General features: G+C 33.5%; 3 protein-coding genes across 4 annotated transcripts; 2 read left to right on the forward strand and 1 right to left on the reverse strand.

Moving 5' to 3' along the window:
* Nucleotides 1-318: 318 nt before the first annotated feature.
* LOC107191963 (tRNA selenocysteine 1-associated protein 1) lies at nucleotides 319-2,016 on the reverse strand. 2 transcript variants are annotated; one of them, XM_015581117.1, is made up of 6 exons: nucleotides 1,938-2,016; nucleotides 1,539-1,624; nucleotides 1,223-1,420; nucleotides 819-1,141; nucleotides 551-750; nucleotides 319-443 (listed from the first exon to the last, which is right to left on the reverse strand). In XM_015581117.1, the coding sequence occupies exons 2-6, from the start codon at nucleotides 1,578-1,580 to the stop codon at nucleotides 319-321; spliced, it is 888 nt and encodes a 295-aa protein (XP_015436603.1). In that variant the 5' UTR covers nucleotides 1,581-1,624; nucleotides 1,938-2,016. The 2 variants fall into 2 exon arrangements, with proteins under 2 accessions (XP_015436603.1, XP_015436604.1); XM_015581118.1 differs by having other exon boundaries at nucleotides 1,977-2,015.
* Nucleotides 2,017-4,582: 2,566 nt separating this feature from the next.
* On the forward strand, nucleotides 4,583-6,221 carry LOC107191945 (ras-related protein Rab-35). Its single transcript, XM_015581096.1, has 3 exons — nucleotides 4,583-4,815; nucleotides 5,407-5,831; nucleotides 6,070-6,221. The coding sequence occupies exons 1-3, from the start codon at nucleotides 4,764-4,766 to the stop codon at nucleotides 6,196-6,198; spliced, it is 606 nt and encodes a 201-aa protein (XP_015436582.1). The 5' UTR covers nucleotides 4,583-4,763; the 3' UTR covers nucleotides 6,199-6,221.
* A 3,335-nt stretch (nucleotides 6,222-9,556) lies between these two features.
* Nucleotides 9,557-12,800, forward strand: LOC107191920 (F-box/LRR-repeat protein 14). Its single transcript, XM_015581068.1, has one exon. It carries the CDS (start codon nucleotides 10,527-10,529, stop codon nucleotides 12,066-12,068), a length of 1,542 nt encoding a protein of 513 aa, XP_015436554.1. The 5' UTR covers nucleotides 9,557-10,526; the 3' UTR covers nucleotides 12,069-12,800.
* The last annotated feature ends 6,309 nt before the right edge of the window (nucleotides 12,801-19,109 follow it).

A 19,109-nucleotide genomic window follows, 5' to 3' on the forward strand; every position in this document is an offset into this window, starting at 1 on the left:
TATTCCAAGTTTATTATTGTCGAGGTTGTGCTCGCGTTCTATCAAGTCCCCGCGTACATACTCGATTATTCCCATTAAAGAATAATTAAATTATTATTATGTTGGTTCATGTTCTGTGAAATGTTGTTCCTTGTTATGAAATTGTATATTATGTTTACTTATAATATACGCAAGGTATATAAACTTTCAGATTTTATTTATTTTATTACAATTTTTTAGTTAAAGATGTTTTTATAGTATGACTTCTGTACATGAATTAAATATTTACTTAGATCATTAATGAAATGATGAATAAATATGAAATATAAAAATTGTACTTTAATAACATAATTCTAGTGTGTCACATGGAATCCATTTTGAACTTTCCAATGCATCCCATAAATTATAATCCTGTTCTATTATTTCTCTATTAAGTTTATCAATATCTACAGGAACTGAATGCTCTGTAAAATAGAAGGTTATAAAAATGGTAATTCTGTATGTTCTGAAATTAAGTTACACAGTCACAATGTTATTATACAATATAAACTGCATAAAAGCATGATCTTACCAATTAATTCTAATTCATCTTCTTCAGGTTTCTGGTCTGAAATGTAACTATTATATCCATCGGATGTAGGTTCACTTTCATAATAACCCTGTTGCCATGCACTATAACTGTTCCAGTACGATGATGTATCATAGTAGTTATACGCATCTGAATTCATGTTTGATGCTGTATAATCAGATGATGATTGTGGAGGGGTAGATCTAGATATTTAAAATATAAAAAAATTTGTGTTTCATAAAACGAATATTCTAAAATAACTTTTTCATACCCTGATATTTTGTTCCATGGTCTAGGAACAGCATTACAAATTTTTAGCGATTTTGTTCCTAGTCCTCTATATCCATTCATGGTTACTAAACTGTTTTTCTGTTCTTCTTCATTGGCAAATCTGACAAAACCATATCCTTTACTAAATCCAGAACTATCTAAAATTACTTTTGCAGTTCTAATTGAATTATATTTTGCTGCAAAAGCTCTATACAAAGAATAGTCGTCTACATCTGTTGACAAATCGCCAACCCAAATACTAAATTCTCTTTCAGCTGCTGGTTTTCCTGTTGTACTAGCATGATTTAATCGAAATCTTACAGCCTATAAAATGTGCAATCAATATAAATTAACATGTATCATTCAATATTATAACTTCTTATATAATAAGTATTTAATTCTTACTGGATTAGAACCAGGAATCACTTTGCCATTTAATTTGTGCATCGCATCAAGTGCCATTTCATCAGTTGGAAAATGTACAAAACAATACCCTGCTGGTTCACCCGTATAGCGATTTCTCATTACTTTAACAGTTTGCGGTTGCTCTCCCATTTTGTGAAATGCATTCATTATAAAACTTTCTGTCATATATGGCTCTAACTATAACAATATTACATAAAATATATAACAAGGAAACTAAAGCAAACAAAATTCTAGAATTATTTTCACAATAACAGAAGATATATGTATTTTTTAAGCATAGATAACTTTTACTCACTCCACCCATCCATAATTGGCACAATACCATTGGTCCTGACATTTTCTTGTTTATGATTATTTGAAATTAACAAAACACTTAAAATTCTATCATGAAACATAAAACGTAATAACACATAATTTTAATTATTTGAATAACTATACATACAGTAGTATGTATACAATCTATTTTTTATTTCCTAACTGAGTTAGTGTCAATTTAATATAATAATCATGTAAAAAACGACGCTTTAAATAACGGTTTTTAAAACTTAGAACAGGTTAGAACTATAATCTATACGCACTCCCAAGAGATGTTCTAGTCTATCTTATTTTCAGTTACAAACAGTGTTAGTTCAATCAAAATTCAAAATCTTCGCATTTTATAAAAAATTAAAATAAAAAAGTATTGTAAACCTACTACTTTGCTTATTTTTTTTATATACAGTTGTATGTATACAGTTAAGTAATAGCACTTGTTCACCCTGGTTCACCCCACCATCATAAAGGAGCAAAAAGTGTTTTAACGGTTTTAACTACGGATCGACTTCTAATTGGTACAATATCATCATTGCAGCTACCAATCAGATATAGAAAAATTTATGCTCGAACCACACCGACGAGGTGTGTGTATAAGAATCATGGATCTGAAGGACGGAGCATAAAGTAGACTAATGAATGCGTGAGTGACGATCTCAGGGGGGTGGAGGGTCGGATTCATTCAGCCATCTTGTACTGGTCAAATAGTGCTGCCATCTATATCATGCCGCGACAAAATTTAAAACTGTACAATTGAATTCCATACATTTTAAGTTAACTGTGAATCATACAATTTTGTCTCTATGTGTTTCATAATGTCACAAAATATTGTTTTATTTTTATAAATATGTGCGTATCATTGAAATTTTTATATGGAGGGTCAATAATAACACTATATATGTATATAGTGACCAGAAAACAAAACAAGTGTATTGAAATATAATCGTTTACTTTTGGAAGTATTACTCCTTTCCTTACAAATATGATGGTAATTTTTCCTTTCTAATGACTTAACGATTGATTGCAGGCGTGCTATTTTTTAAATATTTCTTGCATTCCTTTACTTCATCACTTTCAACTGTGATTGATAGTTTTTCTTCATCCTGGTTTTTTCTTCATGTCACACACTCATAAAATATTACATACATAAGGTATAGCATCTGGCTTCAATCTTACACACAATAATGAAGTTCTATCATAATTTTATCTTTTAACTGGAAAATTTACAACTGAAAAATTAGAGAAACAATTTGGAAATTACAGACTTTCATGTAGTTGTAATTACCATGTGTCATATAATGAAGCAATTCGTGCAAAAAAACAATTAGATTAAAACACATATTTACAAAATCGGCAAGTTCGTTTTCTTTTAATGAAATCAAAATTTTTATGATCTTTCCATTGATGTAATTTCTTTTTTAGGAATCTTCGATACTGAATACTTGTCTAACTGTGTTGTAGATGATTCGATTAAAATTAACATATCTAGTTATGGGCCTCATTGTGTAGCTAAAAAATTAAATCACCATACATGTTGATTATTAATTGTGGAGAATAAAGGTAAAACTGTAGGCAATGTATATTTTGATCACTTATAAAAAGGTGGTCTTTCTGTTCCTACTGAAGAAGTGATAATCCTGTTTATTCATATGTATGCAATAATGGAAGCCATAATAAATGATTGTAATGTGAAATCTCAATTTTTGCAATCTGTAAATCTTAAACATATTTTATGTAAATTAACATATATTAGTATTCAATCAGATATACATTATTTAGCATTTCCAGATACATACATGCATCTGTGATCTATCCTCTTTTCCACCTGTTCGCTTAACCTGTTTGGCTTTGTACAAATAATTTTGTCTATTTCAGGTTTCTATTAACTTATACATATCTTTACCCAACGTTTGAATGCTTCAATTTAGTTCAAAGATGGTTTTATCATGCTTCACACTTATATTTTCTTGAAGCCACTGTAAATATTTCAAATATAATGCATCAAACTATTCCAAGTGTCCACAGAATATATACCACATTTATAAATATTTAAGTATACTCCTATATTACTTCTACTTACTATAGTTATGAGATTTATGTATTGCTTATACATAATTTATAAAAAATACTATGATTAGTATGATTTTATATAAAGAAATAACGTTAATTATAATACTAAGTACAAGACTCTACCAGACTATACTATTGAAAATATGTATGTAGAACTCCCGATCCTCATTTGAGCGGTGTTGCCACATTGTTCACTACGGCTAGTTGCGGCTAGTATTAGAGTCGGCTGTGCCCGAACATGTAATAATATAATTAATTTATATGTAAATTGTTGTAAACATTACTTTTAATATGAACAATCCGATATATAAAAGCTGAGCATATTTCGTAATTACATAAGTGTATATTAAAAAATTCCATTTTACACAAATGAACTATCACGTTGATAAAAATATAGATTTAAATTTTAATTATTTCATTTTCATAAGTATCCAGTATCCATTTTTGTTGTCAGAGAGCTCTGATATTTGAAGTATAGATAGAAAATCTGTGGGGAACAATGACGGTAATTTGATATTTGGGTATAAACTTATAATTATAGCAAGAAATATATTTGTAATTCACACTTTCATGAATACATTGTATTCTATCTCCCACAAATTTGCACCAATTACTAATAAAAGTGCAACATCATATTTAATAAAAACAAACAATTATAAGGTAACTGAATACTTCAATTCATTCCATGAAGTAATCCAATGTTTCAAAACCGTCTAATGGAGATTTTTTTCTTAAATGTACTTTTCTTTGGACAAACAATACTCATTATTGGACGCCATGTAAAATATCAATACATAAAAGTACAGCCTTTAAAATAAATGAAATACGCTAATTGTTACAAGTTGATATGGCATAAGCGTCATCTTTAACGAATATAGTTTTTTCTCCGTAGTGATAATGAATTGTGATATCGCAGAAAATAAACATGGCGCTGATTTGATACTATTAGTTCTTTACTACGGACTGCTACGGACAAGCCGCGAGCCTTGTCGCAATTTGCACAAACTCAGACATTTCGTTTTTGTCAATCTGCTCCCATCTAACCGAAATAATTTACGGCACAGTGAACGTATCGTCCATATTCTCTACTGTTTTTGAGAGCGAACCTCTGATAAACTTGCACGTCATACATGTCAAAATGGCCCGGGAATATGATCATTTATTTAAGCTTCTAATAATAGGCGATAGTGGTAAGTACAGAAACGTTCATTTATATGAAATATGTTCAACTATAAAAATATATTCATACAAAAAAGTGCGTTACAGAAAGTTACAGTTTGATTGGGAACCTGTAGCATGTCATTTATTTATTTATCGTAATTATAGTTCGTAAAAAACTGTATTTTCTGTCATGTTAATAAATATCAGTTTTTGAAAAGCCATTAATTCTATTTAAGCACTTTACATGAACTTTTTTTTTCAGTTAAGCACATATTACAAACATGTTAGTATATTTATGATTTAAATTACATTTATGTAGTCACGTTAAAATTTCCTAATTAAACAAATAATATTTCATATCATATATGTTCTTTTTATATCTATTGAGTTCTCAACTGAACTGTTTTTTCATATAAATAGTATTTGTATTACTCTTATTACTTGACTATAGTTTTTAAAAGTTAGTTGAAAAATGGTACAGATGGCTAAAGAAATGGTGACACAGTTCAACATTGAATTTCGATAAGCATAATAATTATTTTTATTGTGCAAATAAACATTTCACTTTTATTGTGTTATTGTACCCATTTAATATTTTCTTTTTGGCTTCTTTGTTCAAGGTGTAGGTAAAAGTTCATTGCTCTTACGATTTGCTGACAATACTTTTAATGGCAGTTATATAACAACAATTGGAGTGGATTTTAAAATACAAACTGTGGAAATAGATGGTGAGAGAGTAAAACTGCAAATATGGGATACAGCTGGACAAGAACGATTTCGGACAATAACTTCTACTTACTATAGGGGAACACACGGTGTTATAGTTGTGTATGATGTGACTAGTGGTGATTCCTTTGCAAACGTTAAGAGATGGTTGCATGAAATCGAACAAAATTGTGATGTAGTTAACAGGGTACTTGTAGGGAATAAGAATGATGCACCAAATGAAAAAGTGGTATTAACAGAAGATGCTCAAAGATTTGCTAATCAAATGGGAATTCAGTTGTTTGAAACTTCTGCGAAAGACAATATTAATGTTCAAGAAGTAAGTAATATTTTCATTTCTGTGTGTTAAAAGATACTTTATACATGTTTCTTCTTAGCTTACACAGAAAACTATAAACCAGCAACTGTTTTACTGAGTTTTAATTCTTGTGTCTACTCGGCAATTGTTTTAAATTCATATTTTTGTTTTGATCACTAGCATGCAATAAAACGATTAATTGTAACATTCTGTTAGTATTATGAATTAATTCCAGCTTGCACTAATTTGTTGTATTTAGATGTTTATGGCAATAACACGGCAGGTGCTTAGGACCAAAAAAGAAAGGAAGGAACGACAAGCTGTACAAACCAGTGAAACAGTAAACCTGAGAAAAAGCACAAAACAGTATAAAAAGAAATGTTGTTAACAGCATCATACAAGCATGAGATCTGCTGTCAATATCATTTAATACAATTACAGACGTAAATTAAAATAAGAAGAGGGTATGCTACAACAACAAAATTTACAAATATCAAACACACCAATGTTTTATAAAACTATTAAGTTTTGTATTTAAATTACCACATCGAAGATTGTATTCTTATAGAATTATACTTTGATGCTAGTAACATTCAATACACATAGGATGCAAATATTACGAATGTGTAGTGTTCATTTAGCGAGAATAACTTTGTACGCAACATACTTTCCATTACTGCATACTCTTAATGCAATGAAAAAAAATATAAAGACCCATTTGTATCATATAACATACAAAAGAATTAGTACAAGAATAAGAAAGAAACAACGCAATATAATTGCTTCTTATTTGTGCTTTGTATACCATAATTTATACAAAATGATGTAAAGTGAAAGGTGAAGTAACATTCATTGTACAGAGCACTATCGAAATTTTGTTCAATAGAATAAATATACATATATATAATTATATATGAGCATATGTATGAGATTTGAGTAATTACGGACAAATTTTTTTAATGAGTTACCATAACAAGAGCCGAATACTGTTACATACATTATGTTTAGTGTTTAACCAACCAGAGGCGATTAATGCTATTAACGGATAACTTAGCATATTTTATTGTGTAAGGTTCCTGCGATTTGATGACGCTTTCTAGTGCACTCTAAACAAATTAAATTAAAATAAACAGTAAAAGGTATTTACGGTATAACAGAGGCAAGCTTTTCATGTGGCACAGGAAGAATTGCACCACAATAATGAAAAATGAAAGATTCTGTTTCAGTACAATAAAATATTTATTTCTTCCCATTATAAGTAAAATATCAACCTGTTTTTTGATATATTGTTAATAAAATATTTGTTTAATGTAACAATATTTTTGTGCAGTTCGTTCAGTGCTAATGCAATAATATTGAACAATAAACATGTATGTAAATTTTAGTCTTCATAAATATGATGCGAGCGATCTATATTGTCATAGTATTTTAACGTAAATCTAGTATGGCGAAAGAAAACAATTATTTGATAGGATCTTTTACATTTGTGTACATTTTGGTCACCATAACTGTAACATTGGAATGAAAGTTATTAGTCAAATTGTTCTTTGTTAAGCATAAAGTTTAAACTTTTATTATAGCAGGAAAGATAAACATGTAAGTATACCATAATTTGTTGAGGATGGTAGTAATTACAATGTGATTGGAATGCTATAAAGGGTGTAACATCATATATAGGAAAGTACAAAAAAAAACAATAACACGTTTGTATAAACGTATTGCTCTTATTTTCTAATTGCTTTTCTGTGTTTACTTTTGCAAGAGGTACATACACTAAATTGTATTTGAATATCAGTATTGTTGTTAACTTTTTTAAATACACAGTTATTTGATACACTGTGAGATATTAAGAATTTTTTTAACGTATTTAATTCTTTTTTTAACGTTGACTCCATTCCTGAGGTACATGTCTCATTATGTTACACTCTGTACATGCTGTAGTAATATGATAAATGTCTTCTTTCCATCTGTGATAATAGTTAGGATATCTACCCAGCTGCCGCTGTAATACCGTCATGAATGAGTCCCTATGAATTAACACAATTGATATTGTTACAATTTTTTTATCTGTACAACATATCTTTTGAACAAGGCAATGAAGCGGCATTCTATAATGTGTAAATATTCTACCTGCCAGTTTTAGTGGCATATCACAAGTATTCTAATCAATTATATTCAATATTGTTTACTGTTATACAGTTATAACATTGTAATATGAATTATTATATACTTGAAACTATAAATAAATACATAAATAGAACTACGTGTACACATAATTATTCCGTATTTTTTTCCTTAATTATTTGTTATCTCACTCCATACGTTATTGTTTTCAAATTTATAACATATTTAAATTCAATAGGTTATTAATGAGAGAATCAAATAATAAAAAGGTATAAAAATTCGTGAATTTATAATATCCACTTCTATACAAAGTGATCTATTAATATTATTTTTAATTTGCATTTGAAATAGTTATTAGACCGAAAGTTCATCAAGAACAAATTGGGTAAACTGTAACTTCAGTCAGTTTGTAAATCAATAGTTCTAAGTTATGATATTAAGATGATAATTTTATTGGCGAATCTTGGAAAGGATGAAACTTACCCACTCGATTCCTTTAATATTATACATGAATATTTATATAAAAGTAGACACATTAATTCCTTGATTTAAACACGTTTACCACGTGGTTAACTTGTCAATTATTGTAATGCCATAAATTTATTAACATAAAAGAACCTTTATGTTTCACGATCGATTCTGAGATACATCGAGTATTATATATATCCATATATCTTTAGTGGGTGGGCAAAAAAGTATGAGTCAGAATGATTAGTATTGCAGAAAAGCACTAGTAATATTTAATATAATATTGAATCTCTGCACAACTAGTAATTCTGACTAATAGTCTTTTGTTCAGCCATAGAGATATAGAATTATGTAAAAGAACAGCTATGACTATTTCAATGAACTCAAGGTCACTGAATGTGTTCCGAATTCTAGTTGTATTACTCCAAGAATTACATTATAATGACAGCAGTCAACATTATACATGTAAGGTAATTTAGAGTCATTATCTATTATCTATTTACGAATAGAAATATTCAAAATATGTCGAGTATAAGTAAGAATGTAAAAGCATAGTTCTATAAGCAAAGCACGCGTCTTGGATCTCTGCTTACATGATCAGAGTATACAAATATTTGTTCTTAATCTTTCTCAGGTAATAATAATCGTGCATTTTAAAATGGCTTTCTTCGTATTGTTTCAAAAGACTTCTTGTTAAAACAGATATATGATACAAAGTGTGTATCCTCGAGTGTTAGAAAAAACTGTCTTTCAGACACAATATTACCTCTTATTTCAAATTGATGTACAATTATAACGAAGTAAATGGAAATATAAAAGGTTGAAATAAGGAAGGAAAGGACGAAACAAGAAGGGTTGGGAGGAAATTTTAAAAAGACGATTGAACTTTGAGGAAAATTGAAGGAACGGTGGTGGTCGCAACGTGGTTCGCAGTACGCGATCCTATACCCCCTCCCCCGCCCTTTTCGACGAAAACTTAAAAATGCCGCCGCAGCGCAACCCGAATCGATATTCGCCGCCACAGTCACGTGACGCGTGGTTGCGCATCGGGAGCCAATCAACGATTCGCTGAAATCGAGTTCGCTCCGCCTGTATTACAGAGCGACGACACGACATCTGAGTATGGGCAACTGGAACAACAGTTCGCGGCTGGCAGCGCACCGGTTCACATTTTATCGAGATGTCGGTTTGAAGCTGGCCGCGCGAGTACTTTTACGACACGTACATTGTTCAGAGTAAGAACGGATACGATTTGATCGGAGAGACTAGAGTTTATACGTTGCTGGGGATTCGTTGGAATTTCGTCGACCTGTATGAGAAGAGCGTAACGGACGATGTGCGTGCCTAAAGAGAGGTGTTCAGTGTGGCAACAAGCGAGATAGTGGAGAAGAAACTGACCGCGGTGGGCGAGAGAAAGATAGGGATAGTGAGAGGAAGAGGTGGGGCGGTAACAAGCAGAGAAAGAGGAAGAAAAAAGTACTTGTGCACACAGAGGGAGACGCGCGCGCGCGCGCGTGTCTATGTACTGTAGATGAATATATACACATATCTGTACGTATATAGAAAGAGACGACGAAGAGAAGGGGTTGCGAGGGAGGTGGTGGGAGGGGAGGCGGCGAGGAAGCGAGTCAACGAGCGAGCGAGCGAACAAGGAAGCCCAGGAAAGGACAAAGACGGAACGAAAAACGTGTAAAAGAAGGGAAACGCGAATGAAAAAAAATACGCTGCTGGTATTCCATGTGCGACGTGATGTTTCCGTAAACCGTAAAACAACCGACATTATTCTTTTCTTTAACGTTGAAGAATTTCCATCCGTTGGGAAGAGATAAAAGTCGTTTTCATCGATGCATCGACATGATCGGAGCAACAGCGAGCTGACTGAAGCGCGTCAAGTTCAAATTAATATTCCTGCAGAAGGGTTCGTTCGGTCAGAATATGTGTTATGTATTATTCGAGATTATCGAATAAGGAAGAAGGCAGAAAGAAAGAGACGGAAGAAAAAGACCACGAAGTCGGCGGAATAAAGACAGAAATTCTTAGAGGGCAACAGAGGGGACTACGGACGGAAAGAGAAACAAGAATTCGTCCCGAAGTCGAACAAGTGTGTAAGTAAGACCCGTGTATATGTGTCTATACCAGTGTATATCGCGTCTATGTACACATATACTGGACAATATGGAGGAAAGTCATCTGTTGATGACGGAACTTCCGGCGTTAACGCCGAACCGAGGTACAACGTTGCTCCACCGTTCGGGACACTATTACCAATTACACCAGCCGCACCTGGCGATCCCGTCGTCCCAGAGTCAGGCTATTCTTTACAATTCGAGTAACGCAGCGCATTATACGAGTGGTGCGACAAGTTTGCCAGCGTATACGCAAGGCCTTTCAAGACAACAGTCTCAGGCAAATCGCGAGATCATCGCGACTAGCACTCACGTCTCGTGTCTCTATCCTGAAATTCTGGCACTGATTTTTAGTTACCTGGAGGTTAGGGACAAAGGACGCGCGGCACAAGTGTGCGTCGCGTGGAGGGATGCGGCGTATCACAGGTCCGTCTGGCGAGGAGTCGAGGCGAAATTGCATCTGAGGAAACAGGCACCGGCGTTATTCGCTAGTCTCGTCAAGAGGGGAGTGAAAAGGGTCCAAGTGTTGTCGCTGAGAAGAGGCTTGGGCGATGTTTTGAAAGGCGTACCGAACTTGGAGTCCCTGAACCTTTCCGGCTGTTATAACGTCAACGACTTGGCTCTGATGAAAGCATTTTCTCAAGAATACACTACGCTGACGGAACTAAATCTCTCTCTGTGCAAACAAGTGTCGGACATTTCTCTCAGTTGGATAGCAAAATATCTGCAGAATCTCGAGCACCTTGAACTCGGCGGTTGCAGGAACATTACTAACGACGGACTGTTGTGCATATCGTGGTATTTAAAAAAACTGAAGAGACTCGATTTACGAAGTTGTTGGCAAGTGTGCAACGACGGTATCGCTTACTTGGCCGGTATTCATCCCCAGACACCTGGCGCTAGTTTTTTAATGGAACAGTTGGCTGGTATCGTGGATTTCGACGCAGCCGGTGGGAACTTTGCGCTGGAGTATCTTAGTCTCCAAGATTGCCAGCGTGTCACCGACGAAGCGCTTCGTCACATATCTACTGGTCTAACCACTTTGAAATCTATCAATCTTTCGTTTTGCGTATGTATAGGCGATACGGGTGTGAAACATTTGGCCAAAATGCCCAGTCTGCGGGAACTAAATCTTCGATCCTGCGACAATATCTCGGACGTTGGAATGGCCTATCTTGCGGAAGGCGGCAGCAGAATATCATCGTTGGACGTGTCGTTCTGCGACAAAATCAGCGATCAGGCCCTCGTTCACATTTCCCGAGGACTTTTCAACTTAAAGTCCCTCTCGTTGTCTGCCTGCCAAATCAGCGACGAAGGGATCTGCAAGATTGCCCAGACGCTGCATGACCTGGAGACGCTCAACATCGGTCAGTGTAGTAGGCTGACGGACAAAGGGCTCTACACGATCGCAGAGAGCATGAAACACCTGAAATGCATCGATCTTTATGGATGCACCAGGATAAGTACCAACGGACTCGAAAGAATCATGAAACTGCCTCAGCTGAGTACGTTGAATCTTGGTCTTTGGCACGTGCGGTGATGGCTTTTTCTAAGCAGTATTCGCGTCCTCAGCGAACGAGCAGGGTGTTTCCTCTATTCTTTACTCGACAGTGTATCAAACTTTTTCCTAACTGTCACTTTTGACACTTTTTCAAAATTCTCGGCCGAGGAACATCTTTCTCGTTCCAATTCTCTTCGCAATGCGATCGCATTAACGTTCCTGTTTCGCGTACTTCTCTCGTCGCCATCGTCGCGCGTCCAGGACGATTCTGAGATCTAGTAGACACTTGTACAATTCCGACTTTGTCGTTTATTTGCTCGATGGTTGCAAAATCGGAAAAAACGGACTCAGGTGTTATTTCTAAACGCCAGAATCCATAGGGAAAAATGACTGTTTTTTTTCTTCAGAATTTCATTTTTAAACCATTTAACGCTCCGCTCATCGTATACACTTGTTACAGAGTAATTGTAGGGTAATGATGAAATGTCATACGCATTAATCGTGCCACTAGTTAAAATGTCTTCTTCGTTTTGTAGAAATCTTTGACCGAGCGAAACTCGTTCTTCTTCAGTTTTCATGTTTTCAAGCGATTCCTATGCGTGCATCAAAAGTGCGTCCAGACTTGATTTTAGTGAAATATCAAAGCGATCTCTCTAAAACCATGATTCTACTATTGAAATTTTACTTGTAAAATTGGGTTCTATAAACAGGGCTACAAATTGCGTTGCAACTGGGAATCTGTTATCAGGACTTGAGGTCTTGTGATCCAACAAAACCTCGCGGCATTGGTGGATCTTCCAGGTGCTAGATTTAAGTCTGGATGAACTCTGAAGTTTGAAGTCATTTACAAATACCAGACGATTCGGAATAAATGGTATTGTTCAAAATAGTTTTGGTATTGCCATTTTATTTGGTATAACAATAAGTGATCCACTGTTATTTGCTTAATTAAGTGTGTATATTAATTATTTTTTGCCAAGAATATCTAGATAAACTATTTTGAGCTTAAACTATAATGTCGAACGAATGAAAAAATAGTGGATTACTTATTGGCACACTTATTAATTTGACCTAGCAACATTGCCGAGAATAGACGAATTCACTAACACTCTTATTTGGCCTCCATTCCTTTACCATTAGATGGTAATTGTAAATGAACTTTAAGACTCGTGCTTGCATAGAGCCTAGTGTATTAATGCCTTCCAGATCAAAATCTGAAGTTCACCACCTCTACAGCATTCAGCAGGAGAGACACGGGTGGTTCAAGGGAACACGCGGAACGTTGTGGAAGTGGTAAACTTCGGGTTCTGACCTGGAAAGCATCATTGCACTCGACTGTACATACATACGGTCCCGTTGCAAATCTTTGCTCTGCTGAGCCAAGCGACAATTTAGCCAAAGCATTGTTTTATTATTTCGAATCATACAAGTTTTTCATTGAATATATTTTTAAAGAATCTGCGCACGCGCGCGCAGGTGTGGGTGTGTTTGTTCGTGGGTGCGTGTGTGTGATGCATACGTGTATGAATGTATGTGTGTATGACATATCCTCACAAATCTAGACCTAGAAAAAATAGTCCTTGTGTTGGTCAGAGTATTAGTTCCCCATTAGTATTTCAACGAAACTAATTTTACTGGGGTTCTAATTGCGTTACAACTGAACACTGTTTCGAGGCAATTAGACCGTGATTTCGATTATATAAAAAGGGTAATTCGAGTTGTGAAAAATGTTTTTGTGGTCACCCAAAAAATTTTACGAGTTCGGCATCGCTTACCCACCGACTGTATGAAATTAAGGGGTATTCATAGAAATTACATTAAACTCATCTATTAAAATTGGTAGAAGATCGATTAAAATCGTAGTCATAACTATTCTTTTAATTGTAGGTCCAGATTACCCACTCTCAACTGGGAAGGGAACTTCAATAGACAATCGAGCCTGACACACATGCAATATTAATTTTTTGGAAAATAATGCATCGTGCAACTGGTGTCTACTTTATTTATTTAGTTATTTCTCGGTTTTATCACCCTGTATGTATATGCATACATAATATGTCTGTGCGCGCACGCATACTTATTTCGAGGAGATTTGCCGTTAAGTTTTAGATATAGGTCACTTTTTTGCTTTTATTCTTCGTAATAAATCGATACTACCATTCTAATTTGAAATTTGCGAGCCACTGTCTCAGATTTTTTTATTCGCGTGCCTTCTGTAACGATATCGTTGAATTTATTATTCGATCGAGCAACTATTGTTTATTTTGTACAATTATTTTGTATGTTACACCAAAGAATATAAAAGAAGAGCCATTGTGATCGTCCGTTTCATCTTTGTTTTGACGTGATTCGATTACCATCACGCTGTACTTTATGCTACAGTATTTATTCTCATAGTGCTCACTTTCCAGAATACCACTCACACCTTTCCCGAAGTACCAGAGTATCCCCAGTTAATTTCAAAATGACACATTCTACGTAGAAAACATATTTCCATAGACCTTGGCTAGCGAATATTATTGGAATAAATACTGTATTTGGTTCGAAAACTGTCGCTCTTCCTTGATGAAGTGTAAGTTCGGATATGATGTTGTAATCAGAAGGATGTTACTGATTTTGTTACTCAATACAGTCTACTCATTTATACGCTTGTTTGTATTTTGTGCAAGTTATGCATCAGGATACTCAGTTTTATTGAAAATGCGTGAGGATAGGCAACAAGAGAGAATCGAGAGTACAGACGAGGAGAGACGAGCGTGAGAAGTAGCAAAGTTTAGATAAAGTACGTTAACCAATTGAGCATATAGTGAATTCAAACAATATTGTAAACGATAGAAGTTGAAGGAAGCATGTTATAGGTAGGAAATAGAGCGAGATAGAGTCGAACAGCATTACATTCGATGCCAGTTTGTTTGTATCGATTTCAATTTTCTCGCCAAAATGCAAGCTTGGGAGAAAATTGAGACAACGAACCCCGCGTTGCCTCTTACATTATGACTAGAAAATTCAATTGTTCGATGATTGTTCGAGCCCAAGTTGGGAATAGGGAAGATAAGACAATAATATTTTTAAGAGACATTATTTTACGTCATTTTAGTGTCCAAGTGTATTTTTTACGAAATGAGGTTTGTTATTGTTTTGAACAAACAGAAATTTTCAGTTAAGAGTATGTATTCAGTACTTCGTTTTTGACATTTGTTACACAATTTAAGCCATTGTATTGAATATTGTTTTATTTAAATCGAAAGTGCAATAGGTATATAGAAAACTTTCAGTTCAAAATTGTTGAATTTAGTTTTAATTATGTCTTGTAGAAGAGATTAATTGCTGTTATCCGAATTGCTCTTATTACACGTTGTTTAGGTAAACGTTCAATTTTTCTTCCTGGGCACCATTTTTACATGCAGGAGATACGCTGACGCTTTTGTTCTGGATCCGATGAGAGCATTTCGTATTCGAGATACATTTTGTATCTTTTTCAAGAGTAACCTTCTATGTCGTGTATTATACTCATTTCGAATTTCAATGTTGCGTTATGTGCATTTTCCAATGCAGCGATACGACGTTATAGTATTTTCAAGAAACTCGACACGCGCGCTCTAGAATTTTATATCAACCCGCTATTCTCGTTGGACGCTGATGCAGCGAAATGTAACTGCGTTTGTTAACCGTTTGTAAAATACTGTTAATACAATTCTTTTTATACTTGTACAAATATAACTTGACTTTTTCATTCCCGTCACATGTAAGCCTATAATCAAACAAGGACTTTGTTTCTTAATTTGAGTCTTCAGTTCTTGTAGGATAAGTTTTAATACTACTGATTACTTAATTAGCTGGTTAAATTACTTTTTTTTAAGTTTAATTAAACAAAGATGTGAATGTTATATAAACGTAGTCATCACTTTTTCTTAGGTTATATGTTTTTCTTAAATAACACCTAACTGATTTGTAGTCTATTTTTGTTACTATAATTGCATCAGCGTCACGTGAGCGGCATATACGTGAATAGAGATTGTAAGATTTTGAACGTACCATATCTTGCAGTCACAAAGTACAAACGATTCTATACCAAACCCGATTCTTTTTACAACATACATGCTCCTTTTGATAGTAAACATTAAAGGTATTTCTGTTTGTAGGTCATTAGGCACATTTCCATTACCGCTCTAAAGATGTGACATTTGAAACAATGGGAAACTTCTATCTTGTGCCATACATTGTATACAATCGTCTACCTTTAGATTCTCTGTACATCAATATTATATCAAAGATAATGTTTCCGTAACGCGACAGAAAGGAAACGATGTTAATCGTTACTTAAGGTACTCGTCCAATTTTTTAATATACTCGTTTCTTGGCCGTGAAGTTCCATTGCATTGGTCAAACTCATCCCAGCTTGGATTGCGAATTTTATTCGTTCTTTGAACATTCACAAATTTTTTTGTAATAAATTTATACGAGGCCTTTTTTGTTTATTACTTCGTTATACGCAAAGATAAGTTTATCTTTTGCAATTATCATTCATGAGTCATGAAAAAGTAACGCAAGAATAACAAGAATTAAAAATCAAAAGGATATGTGCACACTTGCGATTGTGATAGTATTTTGTAAATAAAAATGACTATTTTTGTAAAAGCACTTTCTTAAAATCATTTTAATCAATTATTTTCCTTTTCCTCATTTCCAAATTTAGTATATGCATCAAGCATTACTTTTGTCAAAAACTTACCTACTAATAATAGGTGAGTATATTTCAATTTTGTATTTTTTTTTCGCATTGCGAAACAGTTAATAAAAGTATATATTTAGAAATAAAGAAATATATGTGTATGTTTATTCTTTTAGGCAATAACAGTGGTTAGATACTACTGCAATGTGAACTTGCATTTTCTACCACTGATGCTATTTAAAAAATTGAAAACTTCTGTTTTGTAAAGTTCTTTTCTGTTATTAGTTTTTAAAATAGTAAGCTATTTTATTATGATTTCTAAATTTGACATAATATAAGTAAAAAATGTAACTATTTACAATCATTTATGGAAGTACATACATAATATGATTCAGGTTCTATGTAATGATTTAAATGGTCCCTATCGTATCAATAAGAAACGCAAACTTGTATTTTGAGCAAGCAAACATACTTTATTTTAGTATTTTTTCTATTTCTAAGTGAGGTGTAATTGAGTTCAGAAGAACCTATAGTTTTAGGCAATAGGAATTCTATAGATGTTCTAACAAAAATATTCTGTCTGAAATGAAATTCACTTCTTGTAGCAGTCACTAAATATGTATCACATTCATTATCTTCTTACCATTGTATTCAGATTCTCTATTACTGTCTTCTGGAATCAATACATTACCCATTTAAGTGTATTTTGGCTAGAAACTTAGTTTACAATCAATCATACAAAATTTGGGTTGTTAAGGGCATCCAACAGGACATTCTTTCTTCTATTGCTGTGGTTCAGAAGTGGGTAACCATAGAAGTATTATTTGTAGGTGGTAGCAAATGTTAATAATTATATCAGTCACATCATCTTGATCATGTTTTTTATTTCACTTTATCTATATTCCATTTTATTGCAGTACCTCTTTTTTCATCAATTAAATTAGTGATTTGTCTTCATATTTTGTTTCTGTCACAAAACATTATCAAAGATTACAATTTTTCACTCAGATCACAAGCCTTGGCCAAAAGATTTACAACTGTTTTGCAATCTATGATATTAGAACTTGAAAACAGAAGTGAACAGAAAGAGTCATTGTACTGGAACGAGTTATAATTTTGTACTAACTAAAGATAAAATAATTGATAGAGAAACATGTTCAAAAATTTAGTAAGATTCATTATTTTTTGCTTATGGTATTGTCAATGTTTTTACAAAAAACCTGAAATACTAAGTAATTCATAATCAATCAAATTAAAATTATGAATAAACAAGTATACGATGAACGAAGTCAGCTAATTCTAAATAAGTACGCACACGCCGCAATAAAAGAATTTAAATAACCCTCATTATTGTATAAAACATATGCGCATTCCTTAACTATAAAAGTATTTTACGCATTCTTCGACGAAATTAATTGAAACCAGAAATCGACATTTTCATCGATCAAAACAAAAGACAACGACAAGAGTATTCCTCTATTGCACACAACTCTTCTACTTTAAACATTTTTCAGTTGGGTTTTGAGGTTTACAGAAAATCATTTGTTAATCTTTCATTAGTCCCATAAAATATATGTATACTTGTACAACTATCCCGAAATACGTAATAAATGTACACTATACGTTGAACAAAGAAAGACATCGAATGATATGGTGTAAAGTTGTATGCACTATGGTAATTTTTTTTACTTACGATCAATTAACAACTTTTCAGTACGAATGTGAATCACTAAACTAAAGCATATTTGTTTATATAGTGACTCTTAAATTTGTTCACGAAAGTCTGTCATATATTTATTTGACTAAATACGTATTAAACTGAGAATTTTATTTCGAAATTGAAAACAATTTATCATAACAGAATGATAAAAGTAAAGATCTTGAGAATACATAAATATATAGGACCTGTATGCAATTTTTAAATTCAATTCCGAAAGTGTGTGAATAAATGTTGAGTCACTGTAGATACAGGATGTCCTATAACGTATAATGATATTGAGAAGAGGTAGATTCCTCGTGAAAAAACGATATGAAAATGTAGATGTACGTGTATGGCCTTCTATTTCATATTTTACTTACAGGACACCCTGTATACGTATATATCAGGTTTTCTTTCACGCGAGCGAAAAGACTGGCAAAATGCAACCAAACCAAAAATTTTGTTCCATTAAACGAATTTTGTTAGCTCAGTAGCCGTTACAAATATACATATTCGAGTATATTAAAGATTACCGACTATGGATCCTCGCCGACTAAGGCACTCAAACTAAACGCATCACGTACAAATTGTGTATATTTAGTAAAAGCCGTTCATGCGTTTCGTTGAAACGATCTGTCGCGGTGTCAATGAAAAGAATCGACTTTGTAATTACCTATTGTAAATATTTGACGACGAATGTGTTAGCGAA

Source organism: Dufourea novaeangliae, unplaced genomic scaffold (genome assembly GCF_001272555.1).
Source record: "Dufourea novaeangliae isolate 0120121106 unplaced genomic scaffold, ASM127255v1 scaffold248, whole genome shotgun sequence".
NCBI classification, from domain to species: domain Eukaryota; kingdom Metazoa; phylum Arthropoda; class Insecta; order Hymenoptera; family Halictidae; genus Dufourea; species Dufourea novaeangliae.

Coding starts and splice junctions, on each gene's coding strand:
- LOC107191963 (XM_015581117.1), bottom strand. CDS start 1,580: ATGTCAGGACCAATGGTATTGTGCCAATTATGGATGGGTGGA. Junction 1,421..1,538: donor GCCAATTATGGATGGGTGGA/GTGAGTAAAAGT, acceptor ATATTGTTATAG/TTAGAGCCATATATGACAGA. Junction 751..818: donor CCATGGAACAAAATATCAGG/GTATGAAAAAGT, acceptor TTAAATATCTAG/ATCTACCCCTCCACAATCAT.
- LOC107191945 (XM_015581096.1), top strand. CDS start 4,764: ATGGCCCGGGAATATGATCATTTATTTAAGCTTCTAATAATAGGCGAT. Junction 4,816..5,406: donor TCTAATAATAGGCGATAGTG/GTAAGTACAGAA, acceptor TCTTTGTTCAAG/GTGTAGGTAAAAGTTCATTG. Junction 5,832..6,069: donor ACAATATTAATGTTCAAGAA/GTAAGTAATATT, acceptor TGTTGTATTTAG/ATGTTTATGGCAATAACACG.
- LOC107191920 (XM_015581068.1), top strand. CDS start 10,527: ATGTGTCTATACCAGTGTATATCGCGTCTATGTACACATATACTGGAC.